General features: G+C 45.2%; 1 protein-coding gene across 2 annotated transcripts in view; it reads left to right on the top strand.

Moving 5' to 3' along the window:
* The first annotated feature begins 17,426 nt into the window (after nucleotides 1-17,426).
* TRIM24 (tripartite motif containing 24) overlaps nucleotides 17,427-20,982 on the top strand; it is a 115,357-nt gene continuing 111,801 nt past the window's right edge. For both annotated transcript variants that reach the window (XM_069588486.1, XM_069588487.1), the window contains exon 1: nucleotides 17,427-18,138. In XM_069588486.1, coding sequence (XP_069444587.1) covers nucleotides 17,775-18,138 — 364 coding nt within the window. In that variant the 5' untranslated portion in view covers nucleotides 17,427-17,774. The remainder of the gene's footprint in view (nucleotides 18,139-20,982) is intronic.

The raw sequence follows: 20,982 nt of genomic DNA on the forward strand, positions 1-20,982 counted from the left end.
GTTCATTGTAGCACTGTTTGCAATAGCTAGGACATGGAAGAAATCTAGATGTCCATCAGGAGAATAGATAAGGAAGTTGTAGTACATATACACAATGGAATATTACTTAGCTATAAAAAATGAATGCACTTGAGTCAGTTTTAATGAGGTGGATGAAACTGGAGCCTATTATACAGAGTGACGTAAGTCAGAGAAACACCAATACAATATATTAATGTATATATATATATATATATATAAAATTTAGAAACATGGTAATGATGATCCTATATGTGAGGCAGCAAAAGAGACACAGATATAAAGAACAGACTTTTGGAGTCTGTGGGAGAAAGTGAGGGTGGGATGATTTGAGAGAATAGCATTGAAACATGTATATTACCATATGTAAAATAGATGACCAGTGCAAGCTTGAAGCATGAAGCACAGCACTCAAAGCCACTGCTCTAGACCAACCCAGAGGGATGAGGTGGGGAGGGAGTTGCGAGTGGGGTTCAGGACTGGGGGAAACATGTGCACCCATGACTGACTCATGTTGATGTATGGCAAAAACCACCACAATATCGTAAAGTAATTATCCTTCAATTAAAATTAATTAGTTAATTTAAAAAAATAAAAATGTTTCTGAGCAGAAAACTAATCTAGTCAAATTCTCAGTTACTGTAGGTTTTTGTTTCTATTTTTGTTTTGGTCATCATTTCAGATTTAAGTCGATCAGTACAATATTCATTCTTCCTTCTATCCAGGGCCAGTTGGAAGAACCACAGGTATAATAGGGTCATGGTATAAGTGGGAGAGACACTGGTCCTTGGGCATCCTTGGTTTATATTGGCATACTCAAAATGTGCTTTGCCTCCTTTGGCTCTCAACTGCTGGCAACTCTCTGGAAGTCACTGAAATAATCCCTGCACACTGCATCCTTTTTGTCCTAACAATGAAAGCTCAAGTTATCCAAGCCTTTGGGCTATTAATGAAGATACAGTAATCTTTTCTTTATTCCTTTAAAGCTATAGGGGATTGAATGAGGGGGTTATCTAAACCTCTCCTTGTCCAAATTTGTGTCACAAACTCTGAGAGTTCTATTCAAAATAATTTTGTTAAATTGCTTGTAAGTTCAAGAATTTCTGTCCATTGCTATCTTTTAAGATGTGGTCATGAGAAATCCTCACCAGCATCTAATGCTCTTGCTCTCCTTAGAGACTCCCTTTTCTTCCAGCACAGGCAACCCATATCTCCTCTCTCAGAAGTGGTGGTAGAGGTGGTCCTGGTGCTGTGTAGAAAATGACAAGCCATCCAGTTAGGCTGAACCTTAGAATGAGTATGAGAAAGCAGTGAGGGTCAATCAGGAAGATTAGATAAGGATATCAGAAAGGAATGAAATTATGGAGAGCCTTGGATGCAGTGGTGAGCCACAGAAATTATAGAAAAACAGAGGGCAATAGAGACAGCTGTAATTAATGAAGAATAAGAGTATGAATTCCAGTAAATATACATATTTTAATACCCCCATTGTTTTTTAATATTTATTGTTTGGGATCAATATGTACATACTATTTATTTTAGGCATGATGTACATAAGACGGTAGGTGTTGCAAGAGGGCATCAGAGGGCAGAGACACACTGAAACCATAATCACAGAAAACAAGTCAATCTAATCATACTAGGATCACAGCCTTGTCTAACTCAATGAAACTAAGCAATTCCCATGGGGCCACCCAAGACAGGTGGCTCATGGTGGAGAGGTCTGACAGAGTGTGGTCCACTGGAGAAGGGAATGGCAAATCACTTCAGTATTCTTGCAGTGAGAACCTCATGACAAGTATGAAAAGGCAAAATGACAGGATACTGAAAGAGGAACTCCCCAGTGCCCAATATGCTCCTGGAGATTAGCAGAGAAATAACTCCATAAAAAATGAAGGGATTTAGCCAAAGCAAAAACAATACCCAGCTGTGAATGTGATTGGTGGTAGAAGCAAGGTCCAATGCTGTAAAGAGCAATATTGCATAGGAACCTGGAATGTCAGGTCCATGAATCAAGGCAAATTGGAAGTGGTCAAACAGGAGATGGCAAGAGTGAACGTCAACATTCTAGGAATCAGCGAACTAACATGGACTGGAATGGGTGAATTTAACTCAGATTACCATTATATCTACTACTGCAGGCAGGAATCACTTAGAAGAAATGGAGTAGCAATCATGGTCAACAAAAGAGTCTGAAATGCAGTACTTGGATGCAATCTCAAAAACAACAGAATGATCTCTGTTTCCAAGGCAAACAATTCAATATCACAGTAATCCAAGTCTATGCTGCAACCAGTAATGCTGAAGAAGCTGTAGTTGAACGGTTCTATGAAGACCTACAAGATCTTTTAGAACGAACACCCAAAAAAGATGTCCTTTTCATTATAGGGGACTGGAATGCAAAAGTAGGAAGTCAAGAAACACCTGGGGTAACAGGCAAATTTGGCCTTGGAATGTGGAATGAAGCAGGGCAAAGACTAATAGAGTTTTGCCAAGAAAATGCACTGGTCATAGCAAACACCCTCTTCCAACAACACAAGGGAAGACTCGACACATGGACATAACCAGATGGGCAACACCAAAATCAGATTGATTATATTCTTTGCAGCCAACGATGAAGAAGCTCTACACAGTCAACAAAAACAAGACCGGGAGCTGACTGTGGCTCGGATCATGAACTCCTTATTGCCAAATTCAGACTTAAATTGAAGAAAGTGGGGAAAACCACTAGACCATTCAGGTATGACCTAAATCAAATCACTTATGATTATACAGTGGAAGTGAGAAAATGATTTAAGGGACTAGATCTGATAGACAGAGTGCCTGATGAACTATGGATGGAGGTTTGTGACATTGTAGAGGAGACAGGGATCAACACCATCCCCATGGAAAACAATTTCAAAAAGGCAAAATGGCTGTCTGAGGAGGCCTTAAAATAGTTATGAAAAGAAGAGAAGTGAAATGCCAAGGAGAAAAGGAAAGATATAAGCATCTGAATACAGAGTTCCAAGGAATAGCAAGAAGAGTTAAGAAAGCCTTCTTCAGTGATCAATGCAAAGAAATAGAGGAAAACAACAGAATGGGAAAGACTAGAGATCTCTTCAAGAAAATTATTAGAGATACCAAGGGAACATTTCCTGCAAAGATGGGCTTGATAAAGGACAGAAATGGTATGGACCTAACAGAAGCAGAAGATATTAAGAAGAGGTGGCAGGAATACACAGAAAACTGTAAAAAAAAAGATCTTCTCGACCTAGATAATCACGGTGTGATCACTAATCTAGAGTCAGACATTCAGGAATGTGAAGTCAAGTGGACCTTAGAAAGCATCACTACGAACAAAACTAGTGGAGATGATGGAATTCCAGTTGAGCTGATTCAAATCCTGAATGATGATGCTGTGAAAGTGCTGCACTCAATATGCCAGCAAATGTGGAAAACTCAGCAGTGGCCACAGGACTGGAAAACGGCAGTTTTCATTCCAATCCCAAAGAAAAGCAATGCCAAAGAATGCTCAAACTACCGCACAATTGCACTCATCTCACATGTTACTAAAGTAATGCTCAAAATTCTCCAGGCTTCAGCAATGTGAACCATGAACTTCCAGCTGCTCAAGCTGGTTTTAGAAAAGGCAGAGGAACCAGAGATCAAATTGTCAACATCCGCTGGATCATGGAAAAAGCAAGAGAGTTCCAGAAAATCATATATTTCTGCTTTATTGACTATGCCAAAGCCTTTGACTGTGTGGATCACAATAAACTGTGGACAATTCTCAAAGAGATGGGAATACCAGACCACCTGACCTGCCTCTTGAGAAACCTATATGCAGGTCAGGAAGCAACAGTTAGAACTGGACATGGAACAACAGACTGGTTTCAAATAGGAAAAGGAGTACATCAAGGCTGTATATTGTCACCCTGCTTTTTTAACTTCTATGCAGAGTACATCATGAGAAACGCTGGGCTGAAAGAAGCACAAACTGGAATCAAGTGCTAGGAGAAATATCAGTCACCTCAGATATGCAGATGACACCACCCTTATGGCAGAAAGTGAAGAGGAACTAAAAAGCCTCTTGATGAAAGTAAAAGAGAAGAGTGAAAAAGTTGGCTTAAAGCTCAACATTCAGAAAATGAAGATCATGACATCTGGCCCCATCACTTCATGGGAGATAGATGGAGAAACAGTGGAAACAGTGTCAGACTTTATTTTGGGAGGCTCCAAAATCACTGCAGATGGTGATTGCAGCCATGAAATTAAAAGATGCTAATGTCTTGGAAGAAAAGTTATGACCAATCTAGATAGCATATTGAAAAGCAGAGACATTACTTTGCCAACAAAAGTCCATCTAGTCAAGGCTACGGTTTTTCCAGTGGTCATATATGGATGTGAGAGTTGGAGTGTGAAGAAATCTGAGCGCCAAAGAATTTATGCTTTTGAACTGCGGTGTTGGAGAAGACTCTTGAGAGTCCCTTGGACTGCAAGGAGATCCAACCAGTCCATTCTGAAGATCAGCCCTGGAATTTCTTTGGAAGGAATAATGCTAAAGCTGAAACTCCAGTATTTTGGCTGCCTCATTCGAAGAGTTGACTCATTGGAAAAGACTCTGATGCTGGGAGGGATTGGGGCAGGAGGAGAAGGGGAAAACAGAGGATGAGATGGCTGGATGGTATCACTGACTCGATGGACATGAGTCTCAGTGAACTCCGGGAGTTGGTGACGGACAGGGAGGCCTAGCGTGCTGTGAGTCATGGGGTCGCAAACAGTCGGACACGACTGAGCAACTGAAAGGAACTGAACTAAACTGAACTCTTATTATTTATTATTCTCTCCAAACAAAGTGCTCCCCAGGTGGCTCAGTGGTAAAGTATCCACCTCTCAATACAGGAGACTCAGGAGACATGGGTTTCATCTCTGGGTCAAAAAGATCCCCTGGAGTATGAAATGGCAACCCACTCCAGTATTCTTGCCTGGAAAATCCCATGGACAGAGGAGCCTGGTGGGCTACAATCCATGAGGGCACAATAAGTCAGATGTGACTGAGCAACTGAGCACACACACACACACACACACACTCTCTAAATAAGACTTCCCTATTTACCTCCTTTTTCTTCTAAACCACCATCATCTGAGGGAATAAAAGGCACCTGTCTTTCAGTCTGCTTAAATCTTGTATGTGTGTGTGTGTGTGTGCCAGGCAGTCAGTTGTGTCTGACTCTGCGACCCTATGGACTGTAGACTTCCCAGGAGCCTTTCTGTCCATGGGATTTTCCAGGCAAGAATACTGGAGTGAGTTACCATGCCTGCCTCCAATGAACCTTCTATACCACCTCTATAATGAATTATTAGCATATTAAGAGCATTAGTTTATAATACAGAGTTTGCATTCCTACTATATGAAATTTTTCAAGGTACAGTTTCAAAAACATAGTGTAAAAAGGGAAGTGCATCTCAAAGGAAAAAGCATGTGCAAAGCAGGGAAGAGTTAAAATTGCTGAGCATAAAGTAGTGGGAGCTTCAGCCTGAGTAGTCTATGGAGATGAAACCACGGAGGGGTGACAGATGGGTTAAGAAATCTGTTTATCTAAAGGTGAAAGTGAAAGTTGCACAGTCATGTTCGATTGTTTGTGAATCCATGGACTGTAGCCTGCCAGGCTCCTCTTTACATGGAATTCTCCAGGCAAGAATAGTGGAGTAGGTACCCATTCTCTTCTCCAGGGGATCTTCCCAACCCAAGGATTGAAACCAGGTCTCCCACATTGCAGGTAGATTCTTTACTGTCTGAGACACCAAGGAAGCCTGAACATTAGGAAATTCAGTCCATTTTTCTATCCTATGTCAATAAAGATCTAATATTTTTAGGCCATTTTTCTTGTCATTAGATCATAGCTATAGACTGACCAATCATTTAAAAAAAATTTTTTCCAAGGGGTTCCCAGTTGGGGTGTGGAAACTTAGAGGGAGCAATTCCTGTTTAAACTTGAGCAGTTTATACTAGATCTCTGCACGTTCAAACTAAAGCAACAAAACCAAACAAAACCAGAAGGTAAAGGTATTCCTGGGACATCCACGTCACAATCAGGAGATGCTACTAAAATTGAATTTGTGGAGGGGTCTAAGGACCATCTTATAAGTAAATTTGTCAGATGATTCTTATGCAAATTAATATCTAAGAAACTACTGCTATACAAAATAAATAGCCTTTGAGAGTCATTAAAAAGGAAACTTCACTCTGGAGGCCTATTGGTGTTATTTTGTCCCTAAGTCATATCCGATTCTTTTGGACCCCAGGAACTGTAGCCTGCCGGGCTCCTCTGTTCATGGAATTTTCCAAACAAGAATACTGAAATGGGTTGCCATTTCCTTCCTCAGGGGATCATCCTGACCCAGGGATTAAACCCATGTCTCCTGCATTGCAGGCAGATTCTTTACCACTGAACCACTGGGGAGGCTTATGGAGATTGGATTTAAGGACCTGTTTGGAAAAGAGGCTACTCAGAGAGGAATAATTTGGGAAAGGAAACATCTTGAGGGAAAGCTAGGATCAGTCAGTTCAGTTCAGTCGCTCAGTCGTGTCCGACTCTTTGCCACCCCATGAATAGCAGCATGCCAGGCCTCCCTGTCCATCACCAACTCCCGAAGATCACTCAGACTCACGTCCATTGAGTCGTGATGCCATCCAGCCATCTCATCCTCTCTCGTCCCCTTCTCCTCCTGCCCCCAATCCCTCCCAGCATCAGAGTCTTTTCCAATGAGTCAACTCTTCGCATGAGGTGGCCAAAGTAATGGAGCTTCAGCTTTAGCATCATTCCTTCCAAAGAAATCCCAGGGTTGATCTCCTTCAGAATGGACTGGTTGGATCTCCTTGAAGTCCAAGGGACCCTCAAGAGTCTTCTCCAACACCACAGTTCAAAAGCATCAATTCTTCGGTGCTCAGCCTTCTTCACAGTCCAACTCTCACATCCATACATGACCACAGGAAAAACCATAGCCTTGACTAGATGGACCTTAGTCGGCAAAGTAATGTCTCTGCTTTTGAATATACTATCTAGGTTGCTCATAACTTTTCTTCCAAGGAGTAAGCGTCTTTTAATTTCATGGCTGCAGTCACCATCTGCAGTGATTTTGGAGGCCAAAAAAATGAAGTCTGACACTGTTTCTACTGTTTCCCCATCTATTTGCCATGAAGTGATGGGACCAGACACCATGATCTTCGTTTTCTGAATGTTGAGCTTTAAGCCAACTTTTGCACTCTCCTCTTTCACTTTCATCAAGAGGCTTTTTAGTTCCTCTTCACTTTCTGCCATAAGGGTGGTGTCATCGGCAGATCTGAGGGGATTGATATTTCTCCTGGCAATCTTGATTCCAGCTTGTGTTTCTTCCAGCCCGGTGTTTCTCATGATGTACTCTGCATAGAAGTTAAATAAGCAGGGTGACAATATACAGCCTTGACATACTCCTTTTCCTATTTGGAGCCAGTCTGTTGTTCCATGTCCAGTTCTAACTGTTGCTTCCTGACCTGCATATAGGTTTCTCAAGAGGCAGGTCAGGTGGTCTGGTATTCCCATCTCTTTGAGAATTGTCCACAGTTTATTGTGATCCACACAGTCAAAGACTTTGGCATAGTCAATAGAGCAGAAATATATGATTTTCTGGAACTCTCTTGCTTTTTCCATGATCCAGCGGATGTTGGCAATTTGATCTCTGGTTCCTCTGCCTTTTCTAAAACCACCTTGAACATCAGGGAGTTCACGGTTCACATACTGCTGAAGCCTGGCTTGGAGAATTTTGAGCATTACTTTACTAGTTTGCCTTCCCCAAATGTCATCTCTTCTTCCAAGATCATTTTTATTTTAAAAAGCATTTTCTGACCCCATCCCTGTCTCTTCAAAGTTCCAGCATTACTTCAGTTCATCTCTGTTCAGTCTCTCAGTCGTGTCCAACTCTTCACTACCCCATGGACCACAGCACTCAAGGCCTCCCTATCCATCACCAACTCCCAGAGTCTGCTCAAACTCATCTCCATTGAGTCGGTGATGCCATCCAACCATCTCATCCTCTGTCGTCCCCTTCTCCTTCTGCCTTCAATCTTTCCAAGCATTGGGGTCTTTTCCAATGAGTCAATTCTTCACATCAGGTGGCCAAAATATTGGAGTTTCAGCTTCAGCATCAGTCCCTCGAATGAACACTCAAGACTGATCTCCTTTAGGATGGACTGGTTGGATCTCCTTGCAGTCCAAGGGACTCTCAAGAGTCTTCTCCAACACCACAGTTCAAAAGCATCAATTCTTCAGTGCTCAGATTTCTTTATAGGACATGGAACAATAGACTGCTTCCAAATAGGAAAAGGAGTACATCAAGGCTGCATGTTGTCACCCTGCTTATTTAACTTAGTACATTTAACAGTGTACATCATGAGAAATGCTGGGCTTAAGGAAGTACAAGCTGGAATGAAGATTGCAGGGAGAAATATCAATAACCTCAGATATGCAGATGACACCACCCTTACGGCAGAGTGTGAAGAAGAACTAAAGAGCCTCTTGATGTAAGTAAAAGAGGAGAGTGAAAATGTTGGCTTAAAGCTCAAAATTCAGGAAACTAAGATCATGGCATCCAGTCCCATCACTTCATGGCAAATAGATGGAGAAACAGTGGAAACAGTGGCTAACTTTATCTTGGGGGGCTCCAAAATCACTGCAGATGATGACTGCAGCCATGAAATTAAAAGACGCTTGCTCCTTGGGAGGAAAGTTATGACCAACCTAGACAGTATATTGAAAAGCAGAGACATTACTTTGCCAACAAAGGTCCGTCTTGTCAAGGCTATGGTTTTTCCAGTGTTCATGTATGGATGTGAGAGTCGGACTATAAAGAAATCTGAGCACCGAAGAATTGATGCTTTTGAACTGTGGTGTTGGAGAAGACTCTTGAGAGTCCCTTGGACTGCAAGGAGATCCAACCAGTCCATCCTAAAGGAGATCAGTCCTGAGTGTTCATTCAAGGGACTGATGCTGAAGCTGAAACTCCAATACTTTAGCCACCTGATGTGAAGAACTGACTCATTGGAAAAGCCCCTGATGCTGGGAAAGATTGAAGGCAGGAGGAGAAGGGGATGCCAGAGGATGAGATGGTCGGATGGCATCACCAACTCAATGGAGATGAGTTTGAGCGGACTCCAGGAGTCGGTGATGGACAGGGAGGCCTCACATGCTGTGGTCCATGGGGTCGTGAAGAGTTGGACACAACTGAGCAACTGAAAACTGAACTGAACAGCCAGAATTCCATCACTTCAACTAGGTTTGTTCGTAGTGAAGCTTCCTAAGGCCCACTTGACTTCGCATTCCAGGATGTCTGGCTCTAGGTGAGTGATCACACCATCATGATTATCTGGGTCATGAAAATCTTTTTTGTATAGTTCTTCTGTGTATTCTTGCCACCTCTTCTTAATATCTTCTGCTTCTGTTAGGTCCATACCATTTCTGTCCTTTATCGAGCCCATCTTTGCATGAAATGTTCCGTTGGTATCTCTAATTTTCTTGAAAAGATCTCTAGTCTTTCCCATTCTGTTGTTTTTCCTCTATTTCTTTGCATTGATCGCTGAGAAAGGCTTTCTTATCTCTTCTTGCTATTTTTTGGAACTCTGCATTCAAATAGGTATCTTTCCTTTTCTTCTTTGCCTTTTGCTTCTCTTCTTTTCACAGCTATTTTTAAGGCCTCCTCAGAGAACCATTTTGCCTTTTTGTATTTCTTTTTCTTGAGGATGATCTTGATCACTGCCTCCTGAACAAAGTCACGAACCTGCATCCATAGTTCATCAGGCACTCTATCAGATCTAATCCCTTCAATCTATTAGTCATTTCCACTGTATAATCATAAGGGATTTGATTTAGGTCATACCTGAATGGTCTAGTGGTTTTCCCTACTTTCATCAATTTAAGTCTGAATTTGACAATAAGGAGTTCATGATCTGAACCACAGTCAGCTCCTTGTCTTCCAACAACACAAAAGAAAACTCTACACATGCACAAAACCAGCATCACTTCACTTATTTGTAAAAACGGCACTTCCATACAATTCTGTTTTCACAGTTGTCTTGTTGATCACTGAACTCAGGATAGGCAAGGCATGAGTGAGGAAGCAGGAAGAAAATGAGAGGAACTGCAGGAACTGCAGACATGCTTTATTCACAGTGGCTGGTGCAGCAAAAAGGGATATTTCTGGTTGACTTAATACAGGTATATATGAACAAAGGAGGCGCTTTGCCAAGTTATCACATCATGATGCAAGTGCACATTGCTATGAATGATTGCAGCCCTTAGTTACATAGCCATGCAAAGTCATTGTTTATAGGAAGTGGATGAGAGAGCCTGACCATTGCCATCTTGGCTACCTGCTATTTGTCTACATTCCAGCCCTTCAGGGTTTCTTGCTGCACTAACTATACAATTTCCATCTTCTGTGGCATCCTCTTAGCACATAATGCAGCCACAGGAACTCACATCCCACACAGCAGTAGAGGCTACAACAACCACCTACCAGGCCTCAAACTACCCCCCCCCCCCCAGTACATAGCAAAACCGAATGCCAGGTACTGGACAGGTTGGCCCACCATTCCTGCAGTGCATCTCCAGTAAGTTGTTATACCTCATGAATTTCCTGTGTTATGTGCTATAATGCTGTTGTAACATTTTTATGACTATCTGGAATATACACACAACATCCCGTGCATAGTAATGCACACACTCTGTCCTGTGTAGCAGTTAATAAGTCTAGGGCTCAGTAAGACTGTTTTCCTCATGTGGTATACTTCTTCATCTAACAGAGTTAAGTCCTGGTGCATGTAATTCAGAGCACGGGTAGCATGCAAGGCAAGGGCAGTCACTTGTGCTTCAGTAACTATTGCTCCCCCTTGGGGCAAAAACATGGCCTGCAGATAGTACCACCAGGGCGTCCGTTTCACATGGTACCATGCACAGCCCATTAGCAGGTGTGCAAGCGTAACATACACTGAGGTGAGTAGGAACGGTCAGCCCCCAGAATATGTCCACTGCGAATAAAGCATGTTTACAGTCCCGGGCAAGTATGCCATCCATACGGCCCACATACCCAAGGTTCCATGAGGGACAGGAATTACACTATAGGCTTCTTGATAATCCTGATCAAGGCTAACAGCACAGAGGGATGCGAGAGAGGGGGAAAATTCTTTAAGCTTTTTCCACAGTTTGTTGACAAACTGACAAAATGTGGTCTACTGGAGAAGGGAATGGCAAACCACTGAAGTATTCTTGCCTTGAGAACCACATGAACAGTATGAAAAGGCAAAAAGATAGGACACTGAATGATGAAATGGTCTTCAGTCTTGCAAAACATCTCCAAGGGGATGGCTAGCCTTTGGAAAGGATGTGTTCTTTTTGTTGTAGCTATTCACAGGTGCTGGGAACGATACAGACGAGGTTGTTAGATGGCATCAGTGACTCAATAGACATGAGTTTTAACAAGCTCCAGGAGATGGTAGGACTGGGAAGCCTGGCATGCTGCAATCCATGGGGCCGCAGAGTTGGATACGAGTGAGTGACTGAAGAACAACATTCACAGATGGGCAGGGTCAGACTATCTACGTGCTGAACAAATGCACTTCAGTTTGCAGTCAGGCAGAGGGACAGAGTCCTCTGAGGCAGGTCATTATGTCTGATTGTAAAAACAAAAGCAACGAAAAGCAGGTCAATTAAACAGTTCCAACATGAAGTCAGAACTGGCTTCTCCTTTGCAACAGTATGGGACTTGAAATATCCATTGTATTCCCAGTCTATGTGCCCATTCCCGAACCTTCTTTCTGGTGAAATAGGTACCTTGATCACTTTCTATGATTAGAGGATGGCTTTAAGCTCCTCGAATCTACAGAGTTGATCTGTGGCCTTCCATGGTCAGGCAAAAAGAAAACTTGTGGCTGGGTCTACAGCTGTTAGTGCAAAGCTGGCATTGTCCGATGCTGGCAGAGGCCCTATCAAGTCCACTTGCCACTGAGTCAAGGGGACCCTTCTCCTTACCACTTGTCCATTGGCGGCTGCCAGTCTATGGGGATAGAGGTCTCCTCCTGGTCACATGTGGGGCAATCATGGCAGGCATCTGCTATCTCTTTCCATGAAATGAGAAGATCCCATCTTTTAGGGACTGCCCACACGGTTTTTGTCCCTGCATGGTGCAGGCACTGGTATACCCAAGCTGCTACCTCATTGGGCGGAGCCTGTTCCACCCACCAGACATGCACAAATGTGTCTGCTTATCATTCCTCTGGCTCGCCATAGGCAAATGCCCAGTCACATGTATTATTGTTATGTCCTTCTCATGCCCTAAGTCCCTCTGATCTTGTCACATGGCTTGCTCCCTCAGGGGTCTATGGCCTACCAGCCAGTGCTGTGCCTTCCATGTGGTGATCCATAACATTAGACCTTTATAAGCCATGCAACTATCTGTACAGATAGTGAGGGGCACTGCTTCATTCTTGGCCACTATCCAGACAGCATGTAATTCAGCCCACTGCCTACTTTGACCAACTCTGGAATCAAACCATATGGTATCCCTGGCCAGCTGGATATCAGTGGCAGCCCAGGAGGAGGCCTGGCCTCTGCTGAACCCATCAATGTATCCGGCTTGAACATGTATTGGTGGTTTACCTTCTTTAAATGGTAAGTGTCCTGGTTCCATCATTGTCGGGGTGTCTCCCAACGTTTCTACTGTAAATGTAACAGGCTCTAGAATATGCTGCAGCTTCTGTGACAAAGGACTGGCAGACGGGGGGCTCCTTTGTTCCAGATATGCTCCCTATTTAGCCAAGGTTGGGGTCTTGCCACTCTCTGGTCTTGGGAGATGACACCCAAGATCATCACACCCAGCTAGCCCTCTATTGGGTAGGTTGTTTTAATATGTACCAGAGCCTTCCCTGTGATCACTTCTGTGGATAATAAAGTGGCATACACAGCTGTTAGCTGCTTCTCCATCAAGGAGTACCTCATTTCTGCCCCTTTCTGTAATTGAGACCAAAACTCCATAGGGGCACATAGCTACTCTTACTGTTCCCACAGACCCATCCAAACCCTTCAAGGGTGATGTGTATATCTAACTCAGAGGGCTTAATGGGATCTATAACCTGAAATGCCTTGGCCTGCCACAGTGTCCACTTAGTAGCTCAGAATGCTTGTTCTATGGTATCCAACCATTCCGGGCCACCCACTTTCTTGTAAGTGAGTATATAAGGGGAATGCCAGTTGGGCAAGGTGAGGTATAATGCCTTCCAGTATCCTAAAAGTCCCTCATAGGTCTGCAGTTGAGCCACAGTAGTAGGTTGCAGGAACATTTGTGTATTATCAATTACCGCTTCCAATATCTGGAGAAAGCAATGGCAACTCACTCCAGTACTCTTGCCTGGAAAATCCCATGGACAGGAGCCTGTGCTGCAGTCCATAGGGTCGCAAAGAGTCAGACATGACTGAGCACCTTCACTTTCACTTTTCACTTTCATGCACTGGAGAAGGAAATGGAAACCCACTCCAGTATTCTTGCCTGGAGAATCCCAGGGACGGCAGAGCCTGGTGGGCTGCCGTCTATGGGGTTGCACAGAGTCGGACACGACTGAAGTGACTTAGCAGCAGCAGCACCTTCCGATATCACTTTTGTCTTCCCAAGAACTTGACAAACAATCCAGGCCCTTGGATTTTTGTGGCATTCTCAGCCAACCCACATGATTCCAAATGCGCTCTGGTGCACACTGTTCTAAATCTTCAAGAGAATCGGGGGTTAATAACATATCATCAATATAATGGAACAGGTTCACTGATGTTGGGTGCCTCCATTTCACTAAGTCTTCCACAACCAGCCAGTGACCTATAGTTAGGCTATGCAGGTATCCTTGGGGAAGGACCTGAAACATCCTCTGTTTTCTCTCCCAAGTAAATGCAAGTTGACCTTGACTCTCATCAGCTATAGCTATAGAGAAAAAAGCATTAGCTAAGTCCACCACATAGTGATAAGTGCCCAACACTGTGGTCAATGTGTCCATGAAGTTACAGGTATGGAGGCATGCAAGGGCGGCATGATTTTATTGAGTTCTCTGTAGTCCACCATCATCCGCCATGAGCCATCAGGCTTCTGAAAAGACCACAGCGGGGAGTTAAAGGGACTATGAGTGGGCTGTACAATGCCCACTTTCACCAGCTCAGTGATGGTAATGCCTATTTCTTCAGGCCACCTGGTAGACAATACTGTCTCACGGCTGTTCCTCTCCGAGGCGCTGGCAATAACTGTAAGGGATGCTTCACATATCCCCTCACAATGGTCTTCACCATACACACTCAGGGACAAAATTCCCATACAGAGGTTTGCAACATTAGGCCTTGTAGAACATGTATCTCAAAAATATGTTCCGTAATCGGGGATACACACAGTATACATCCGCACAAGGAGCTGTCCAATTTCCAAAGGTAAGGACACAGCCTTTACTTTAACTGTTTGGCTGCCATAGCCATCAATTTGTGCACTAGGACCAAGGAACCGCTCCAGCTTGCCATAAAGAAGGCTGCCTTCGGCACTGTTGTCGACCAGAGCCATTACTCTCTGTACTAATGAATCGTGAATTGCAAGTTCTTCTTGGGGCCTCTGCCCTCCACTTCAAGAGGGCACCTTGGCCTGAGCCCTATTCAAAGTCGAAAAGGACATCTGAAGGAACATCCTTGGGCACCATATAATCTTTAACTGAACTGTATCTCTTGCTGTGGGTGTTTCCCACACTTGGTAAGCTGCTGCTCCAGTCTCAGTTGCCTCCATAACTCTAGGAGTGTAGCACTGGGCTATTTACCAATTTTATTTCTGTCAATTCCCACTGCCAGAAAATTGGCCTACATCTGTAACTGTGTGGCCTGGATGGGGACTTTACCGGCTTGGCCCTTCTTTGGGGTCTTCACTTTCCTGAGGCCGTTTGCCTGGTGTTGCCCCTCCACTTCTCAAGTCCTTCCTCGTAGGTGGGGTGTCCCACGTAGGTCTCAAGAATAGCATTCAGGGATTCAAAAGAGGTAGATAGGGTGTTGTTCACTATGTCCCCATTGGGGCACATTTTTCAAAATGCCATCTTGCATGCTGCCTGTAAAATGCTCATCAGCTAGACCTCGAGTATTTAGGTTAAACATAGACTGTTTCATGCCTAGCTGTCTCACAACTTGGGTTAACTTGGGTTAACTCAGCTACTTACGGGGTCTAGGAGTTCTGCTGCTTTTGTCTACACAGTGCGGATGGCAGCATTAATCCATTCCACCAGGGTGTTTGGCTAGGTGGCCCCTGCATGAGTTTCCTAGCATTCTATAATCTTTGTCTTAACAAGGGGTGAGTGGTTATAGATGCCAATCATTCTATGTCATCCCCCAGAACAAATAATACCATCCACCCCTGTGTCCCAGAGTCACAAAAGCCGCATGGCCAAGGGTTCCCCTTGCTTTGACGAAATTGCTTACCCAAGTTAACAAACTCCACCTGGGTATATGGTGGACAAGTCGTGAACTCAGTCACATTGGGGACCCCTTGAGGATGTCCGCCCCCCTCCCCCTTCCCCATCGGGGGCCGCAGGCTGTTCATGTTTCACCTTCTGCTGTACAATGGGCCTAGCTAACAAGCAGGGACCCAAGGTCTCATAACGTTCATCATCACTGTCCCTTAACTCTTCGCTGTCCTAGGCACTGGGTTCATCAAGGCCACACATCTCTTACTCCAGTGTACATACTCTGCTCTAGTTCTTCCTCTTGTCTCGTCTCTGTAATTTGGACACTTGGACAGCTTGCCTGCAGGCACTATCCATATTAGACTTCTGAGCAGTCAGGAAAATCTACCACATAGTGCCAGCAGCAGTACATGCCACTTTGTCTGGCAAGTGGGAACTCACCGTCTGTAACACCTTTTCAAGGCTATCCAGTGGCCTGTCTGCCACCTCCCAGTCTTCCACCAGGGCTCACACCGAGAGGACCACGCCGACCAAGTACCACATGATACGCCGTGGCCACTGGCTTCCTCCATCTATTGGAGCCTCAGGCTTCCCTTCCTGCTAGGTATCCTGCCCACTATGCCAACTGTTTCGCTGATCACTGAATCCAGGGTAGGCAAAGTGCGAGCAACAAAGCTGGAAGAAAATGCGAGAAGCCATAGGAACTGCAGACATGCTTTATTTGCAGCGGCTGACGCAGCAGCAAGGGATGTTTCAGGTGGGCTTAATATTGGTATACAGAAATAAAGGTGGCAATTTGACAAGCTATTGCATCACAATGCACGTGTGCATTGTTATAGATTATCTCAGTTGTTACATAACCATGCAAAGTTGTTTTTCACACAAAGTAGGGCAAGAGAGCCTGACTACCACCATCTTGGCTACTTACTATTTCTCTAACACAACAGGATCATTTCCATTTTAACAAAGCCTATTCTGACCCCATCCTACTCTCTGCAAAGATGCAGCATCACTTCATGTATTCTTTAAAATGGCACTTCCACAATCATATGTGTACAGAGGCTCGTTTCCCCTACCCTATTTCTATACTTTTGTAAAGCTTGGCCATTTTTAAAGTGAAAATATTGTAACTTCTGATCAAAGTTTGTTTGCGGAGGGGTGGTGAGGGTTTGGAGAAATGAAAAAGAATATTTTAGAATTATTTGGATATCAGTATTGACATTTATTTCCATTTCTTGTAATGATGCCATATTTATGCAATAAAACACTCAGTCTTCGTTAATCCCTTGAAGAACTAATCAGTTTTATTCACCTAAAAAGCAAATCACTTTTATTTAAAAATTAATTTCACCTTTTTCACGAGGAAAACCTTTAAAATTTTCGGACTTTCATAAGAACCTCCCCTCTTATCACAGAGATTAGTAAATCCAGGTGGCAAAATCCATGCTACTTCCACAACATTTTCCCTTTTTGAAAAATTCTTCCCTTTGCTCCCTCACTCGACTTCGTTATTCTGAGACCCTCCCCACCATATTTACTCCTCCTACAGGACCTCGGTCCGCAGTAGTAAATAGAGAGTTTTTCGAAGCAGTTAATTAACAGCTTTGGATAAACACTGTGAAGCCCCGCCCCATAGGAGGAGCTAGCACAGTTGGACCGAATTATGTGGTCGATCGTTAACAAATAAACGCTTAATCTTTCTACGGGAGCGAAACACACACAAAGGACCAATCAGAGGTCGTGGTTCCCGGAGCTCGAGGGGCGGGGCTGAGCAAGCGCCCTCCCACCTCCCAGCCTCCAGCCGCGGCTGTCTGAGCCTCGCGGGCTTCGGCAGGCCCCGCCCGCCGACCAGACGCGACTCGATAGGAGGGCTCTCTCCCTGCCTTCGCTTCGGTTGCTGGGAGAGGGAGGGCGGCGGCGGGGGCGTGGCCTGAGGTGGGGCTCGCGGGCCCCAGAGAAAGGCAGGGAGGCGAGGGCGGGCTCGGCGGGTTTGACGAGCGCCGCGGCGGTTGGCGAAGCGAACCGGGCGCAGCCTCCCCGATGCGAAGAGCAGTCCCCGCTGACAGATCCTCTTCTTCCGGCCGCGCCACCCGGGAGGCGGATCCCCGGGGCCTGAGGAGGCTTCCTCGGCCCGAGCCTCCGTCCCTCCCTCTCCTGCGGGTCACCGGAGCGGCCTAGGAGGAGGAGGAGAAGGAGGTCTGCCGCGGGCGGCGGCGGGCAGAGAACGCGCTCCCCCTTCCCCGGCGGCGGCGGCGGCGGCGGCGGGGGCAGGACAATGGAGGTGGCTGTGGAGAAGGCGGCGACGGCGGCCGCGGCCGCTTCGGCGGCGGCCGCCGGGGGGCCCTCGGCGGCGCCGAGCGGGGAGAACGAGGCCGAGAGTCGCCAGGGCCCTGACTCGGAGCGCGGAGGCGAGGCGGCCCGGCTCAACCTGTTGGACACTTGCGCCGTGTGCCACCAGAACATCCAGAGCCGGGCGCCCAAGCTGCTGCCTTGCCTGCACTCCTTCTGCCAGCGCTGCCTGCCCGCGCCCCAGCGCTACCTCATGCTGCCCGCGCCCATGCTGGGCTCCGCCGAAACCCCGCCGCCCGTCCCCGCCCCCGGCTCGCCGGTCAGCGGCTCCTCGCCGTTCGCTACCCAAGGTGAGTGGCGGGAGGGTGGGGTGGGGTGAGGCGGCCGGCGCCCCGGGGCGGCGCGGCGACCCGCTGTCACGTCGCCGCCTCCCGGGGTGCTCGGCGGGGGAGGGGCGAGGAGGGTCTGTGCTGGCTGCGGTGACATGCAGGGCTCGCGCGCTCTGCGGCGTCCGCGCGCCCCGCGAGCAACTTCCCCCGGCGCTGTGGACTTGGCCGAGCTGCCGCTCCCACCCCCTCCCCACCCCCCAGCCTCCTCCTCCGGGCTGCGTGGCCCGTGCAACCCGTACTTCTGAAAACCTCTGTTGGAGTGCGCTGTTGTCTATCTCCAGCCCTTTGCCGGCTGCATCTAGTTAACCGCTACCCTCTGCCTCCCCGCAGCTTTGTCCAGGTGATACTAATCATCTCGCCTGTACCCACGTTATTTGAGCTGGCGAGGGGAAGGGAGGGATGAAGATGAGGTGGTGGGGACTTTTCTTTGGTTACATATCGGATTCTGTTTTTTGTTTTGTCTTGCATGTTTTGGGTTATTTACCTTAATGAGCCATCAGTTCTCTCCAATGGGGACAAAGGAACTAAGAGACGGTGTTTCGTGGTGCTTCTCTTTGGGAGATTTTGTTTTGAGACGGTAAATGGTAAAGACAAATAGGAAAAAGTGATTTGGAGTGCAGCATTTTCTTGGATTTTGTGGACAGCAGCTGGAAATGTTGAAGTTACTGTTGTCTTTGTGGTGTTTGTTACCGTATAATGAGACTTTTGACAGGTAGGTCCCATTGCTAATGTTAACAGGTTTTGAAACACGAAGTTGAAGTAAGCACAGTAAATTGCTTGTGGTAGAATAATTGAGGTTTTAAACGTTTACGTGGCGAATATTTGAGCAACTCTCTTTAAAAAAAAAGACAGTAACCGGAAATAATTCGGTTTTACATATACTGCCTTTTTAAAAGGGACTAGTGGATGTAGGTAGAGAAAAATTGGTAATTAAATAATTGAGCGAGGTCAAAGAACACATGAAATTGATGCTTTTAAATACGTTGCTGTGTTAGACTCTTGATTTATTTATATGTTAGAAACAGTGTCTAGTTGAGAGACAGTTTTCCATGGATCTGGCTGTTTCTGCAGAGCTTGCCAGGGGAGGTACTGACTGCCTGCCCTTTGTTTCTGTTTTTAAAGGATGTTTGTATAAGGAAAAGCCTTGGATGGTAGAGACAGTGTCTACCATCAGAGCAAAGAGGAACCATGCATATGGTACAATGGTAACAGATCAGTGTCTCCTGGGGTAGAAGGCAGGCATGCTTATTGCCCATCATAAAAGATTAGGGTTCCCTAAACTTGGGCTTCCTCTCCTGCAACACAGCCCATTGCTTGCGTTGCTTAAGCATGTGTCAACTGACCCTCTTCACCTTGCCAGGTGAGAACCTGGGGCTCTGGGAACCAGTGCGCTAAAGTGTTGATGCTTTGGCTTATGTTATTACTGGAAGTAATAATAAATTGCCCTTTGTCTCCAATTCACCAGTCTCATGCCTTCTCCCAGCTTCCATGGTAAGCTAATACTTTGTTAGTTTGCAAGTAGGGTAGAAATCTCAGATCCTTCACCCTAATTTGCTCTTGACATGGCCCACCTGTTGGAAAGTTAGTACAGGTGAAACTTAAATTTTCGTTCTTAATTTTTAGACACATTTAAGGGTTTCTTTTATTTATATTTTAAATGTTTAAAACAACCAGAAGCCAATTAGGATCTGAATTCTGCATAATTCTAGAATTAAAGATGTATTGTGTTCCAGGGCATGACATTTAGATCTGAATGAATGAGAACATGAGTAATAAAAGCTCTGATCCTCAATTCTGAGGCAAGTTTGCAATTATAAAGTTCTGAAACTGTTGCAGTCTCCAGATATGTTTTATCTTTGTTTGTATTGTAAGCCAGAGTTCAGGAAAGCTTTTAAATTGGAAGGTAATGTTTTCGTTTTTTTTATACTGAGGAAGGTGTCTTTTACCAACGATACTTCCACATATATCTCTAAAAGTTAGGATTATCTTCAATAAATTAAAAATACTATGTTGAGTCTTAATATCTTGAATATTTTCTCCCTTCCTCTCTCCTTACAGACTTATTCTAATACTAGCTATAACAAAAGTTACTAGACAGTTTATTTCAGAACCACAGTTAACCCTTAAGCAGCACTGAAGGGTTAATGCAGCCACAATAGGGTAGCGGAGATGTGCCTGCAAACGGGTCTCTCTGCTTGGGCTGAACGTGCTTGCAAATGAGGCGTTCTGCCGAGGAGTCTGGGCACAGCCTTGAGTTTAATGGTCCCTTGCAAACGAGGGAACATTCCCTTCTTGTGATAAGGAGAAAGAAAAGGGGCTCTGGACAGACTGCAGTAGACAGGGATTTCACTCCCCTTGCTGTATGATAACATGTATGCACCTGCGCTGTACTGAAAAGGCTTATTCATGCAGTCTGGAATTCTGCCTAGGGGGCTTTATAAAAATAAACCGCAATTAGTTTTGCACAGTTTTTTCCTCCGGCCGGAGTGGTGTATTGTCTGTCTCTTGTGTGTCTCGTGTGTTTTGTCTTTGTGTCATTTCACTTGCAACAAGCACAGTTTGAACTGCAAGGGTGCACTAATACACAGATTTTTTTCAACAGTAAATACTAGAGTAGTACATGATTTGTCATGGGTTGAATCCAAGGATGCAGAACTGGGATGGGGAAGGTCAACAGTAAGTTATATTCGAATTTTCAACTGCGCAAGTGTCAACACCCCTAACCCCCAGCTTGTTCAAGGATCAACTGCAAATAAGATTCATTATCTCTGTTGTTCTTCTCCTAAGGAACTTGTGGGGACAGGC

This window comes from Ovis canadensis, chromosome 4 (genome assembly GCF_042477335.2).
Source record: "Ovis canadensis isolate MfBH-ARS-UI-01 breed Bighorn chromosome 4, ARS-UI_OviCan_v2, whole genome shotgun sequence".
In the NCBI taxonomy this organism is placed as follows: Eukaryota; Metazoa; Chordata; class Mammalia; order Artiodactyla; family Bovidae; genus Ovis; species Ovis canadensis.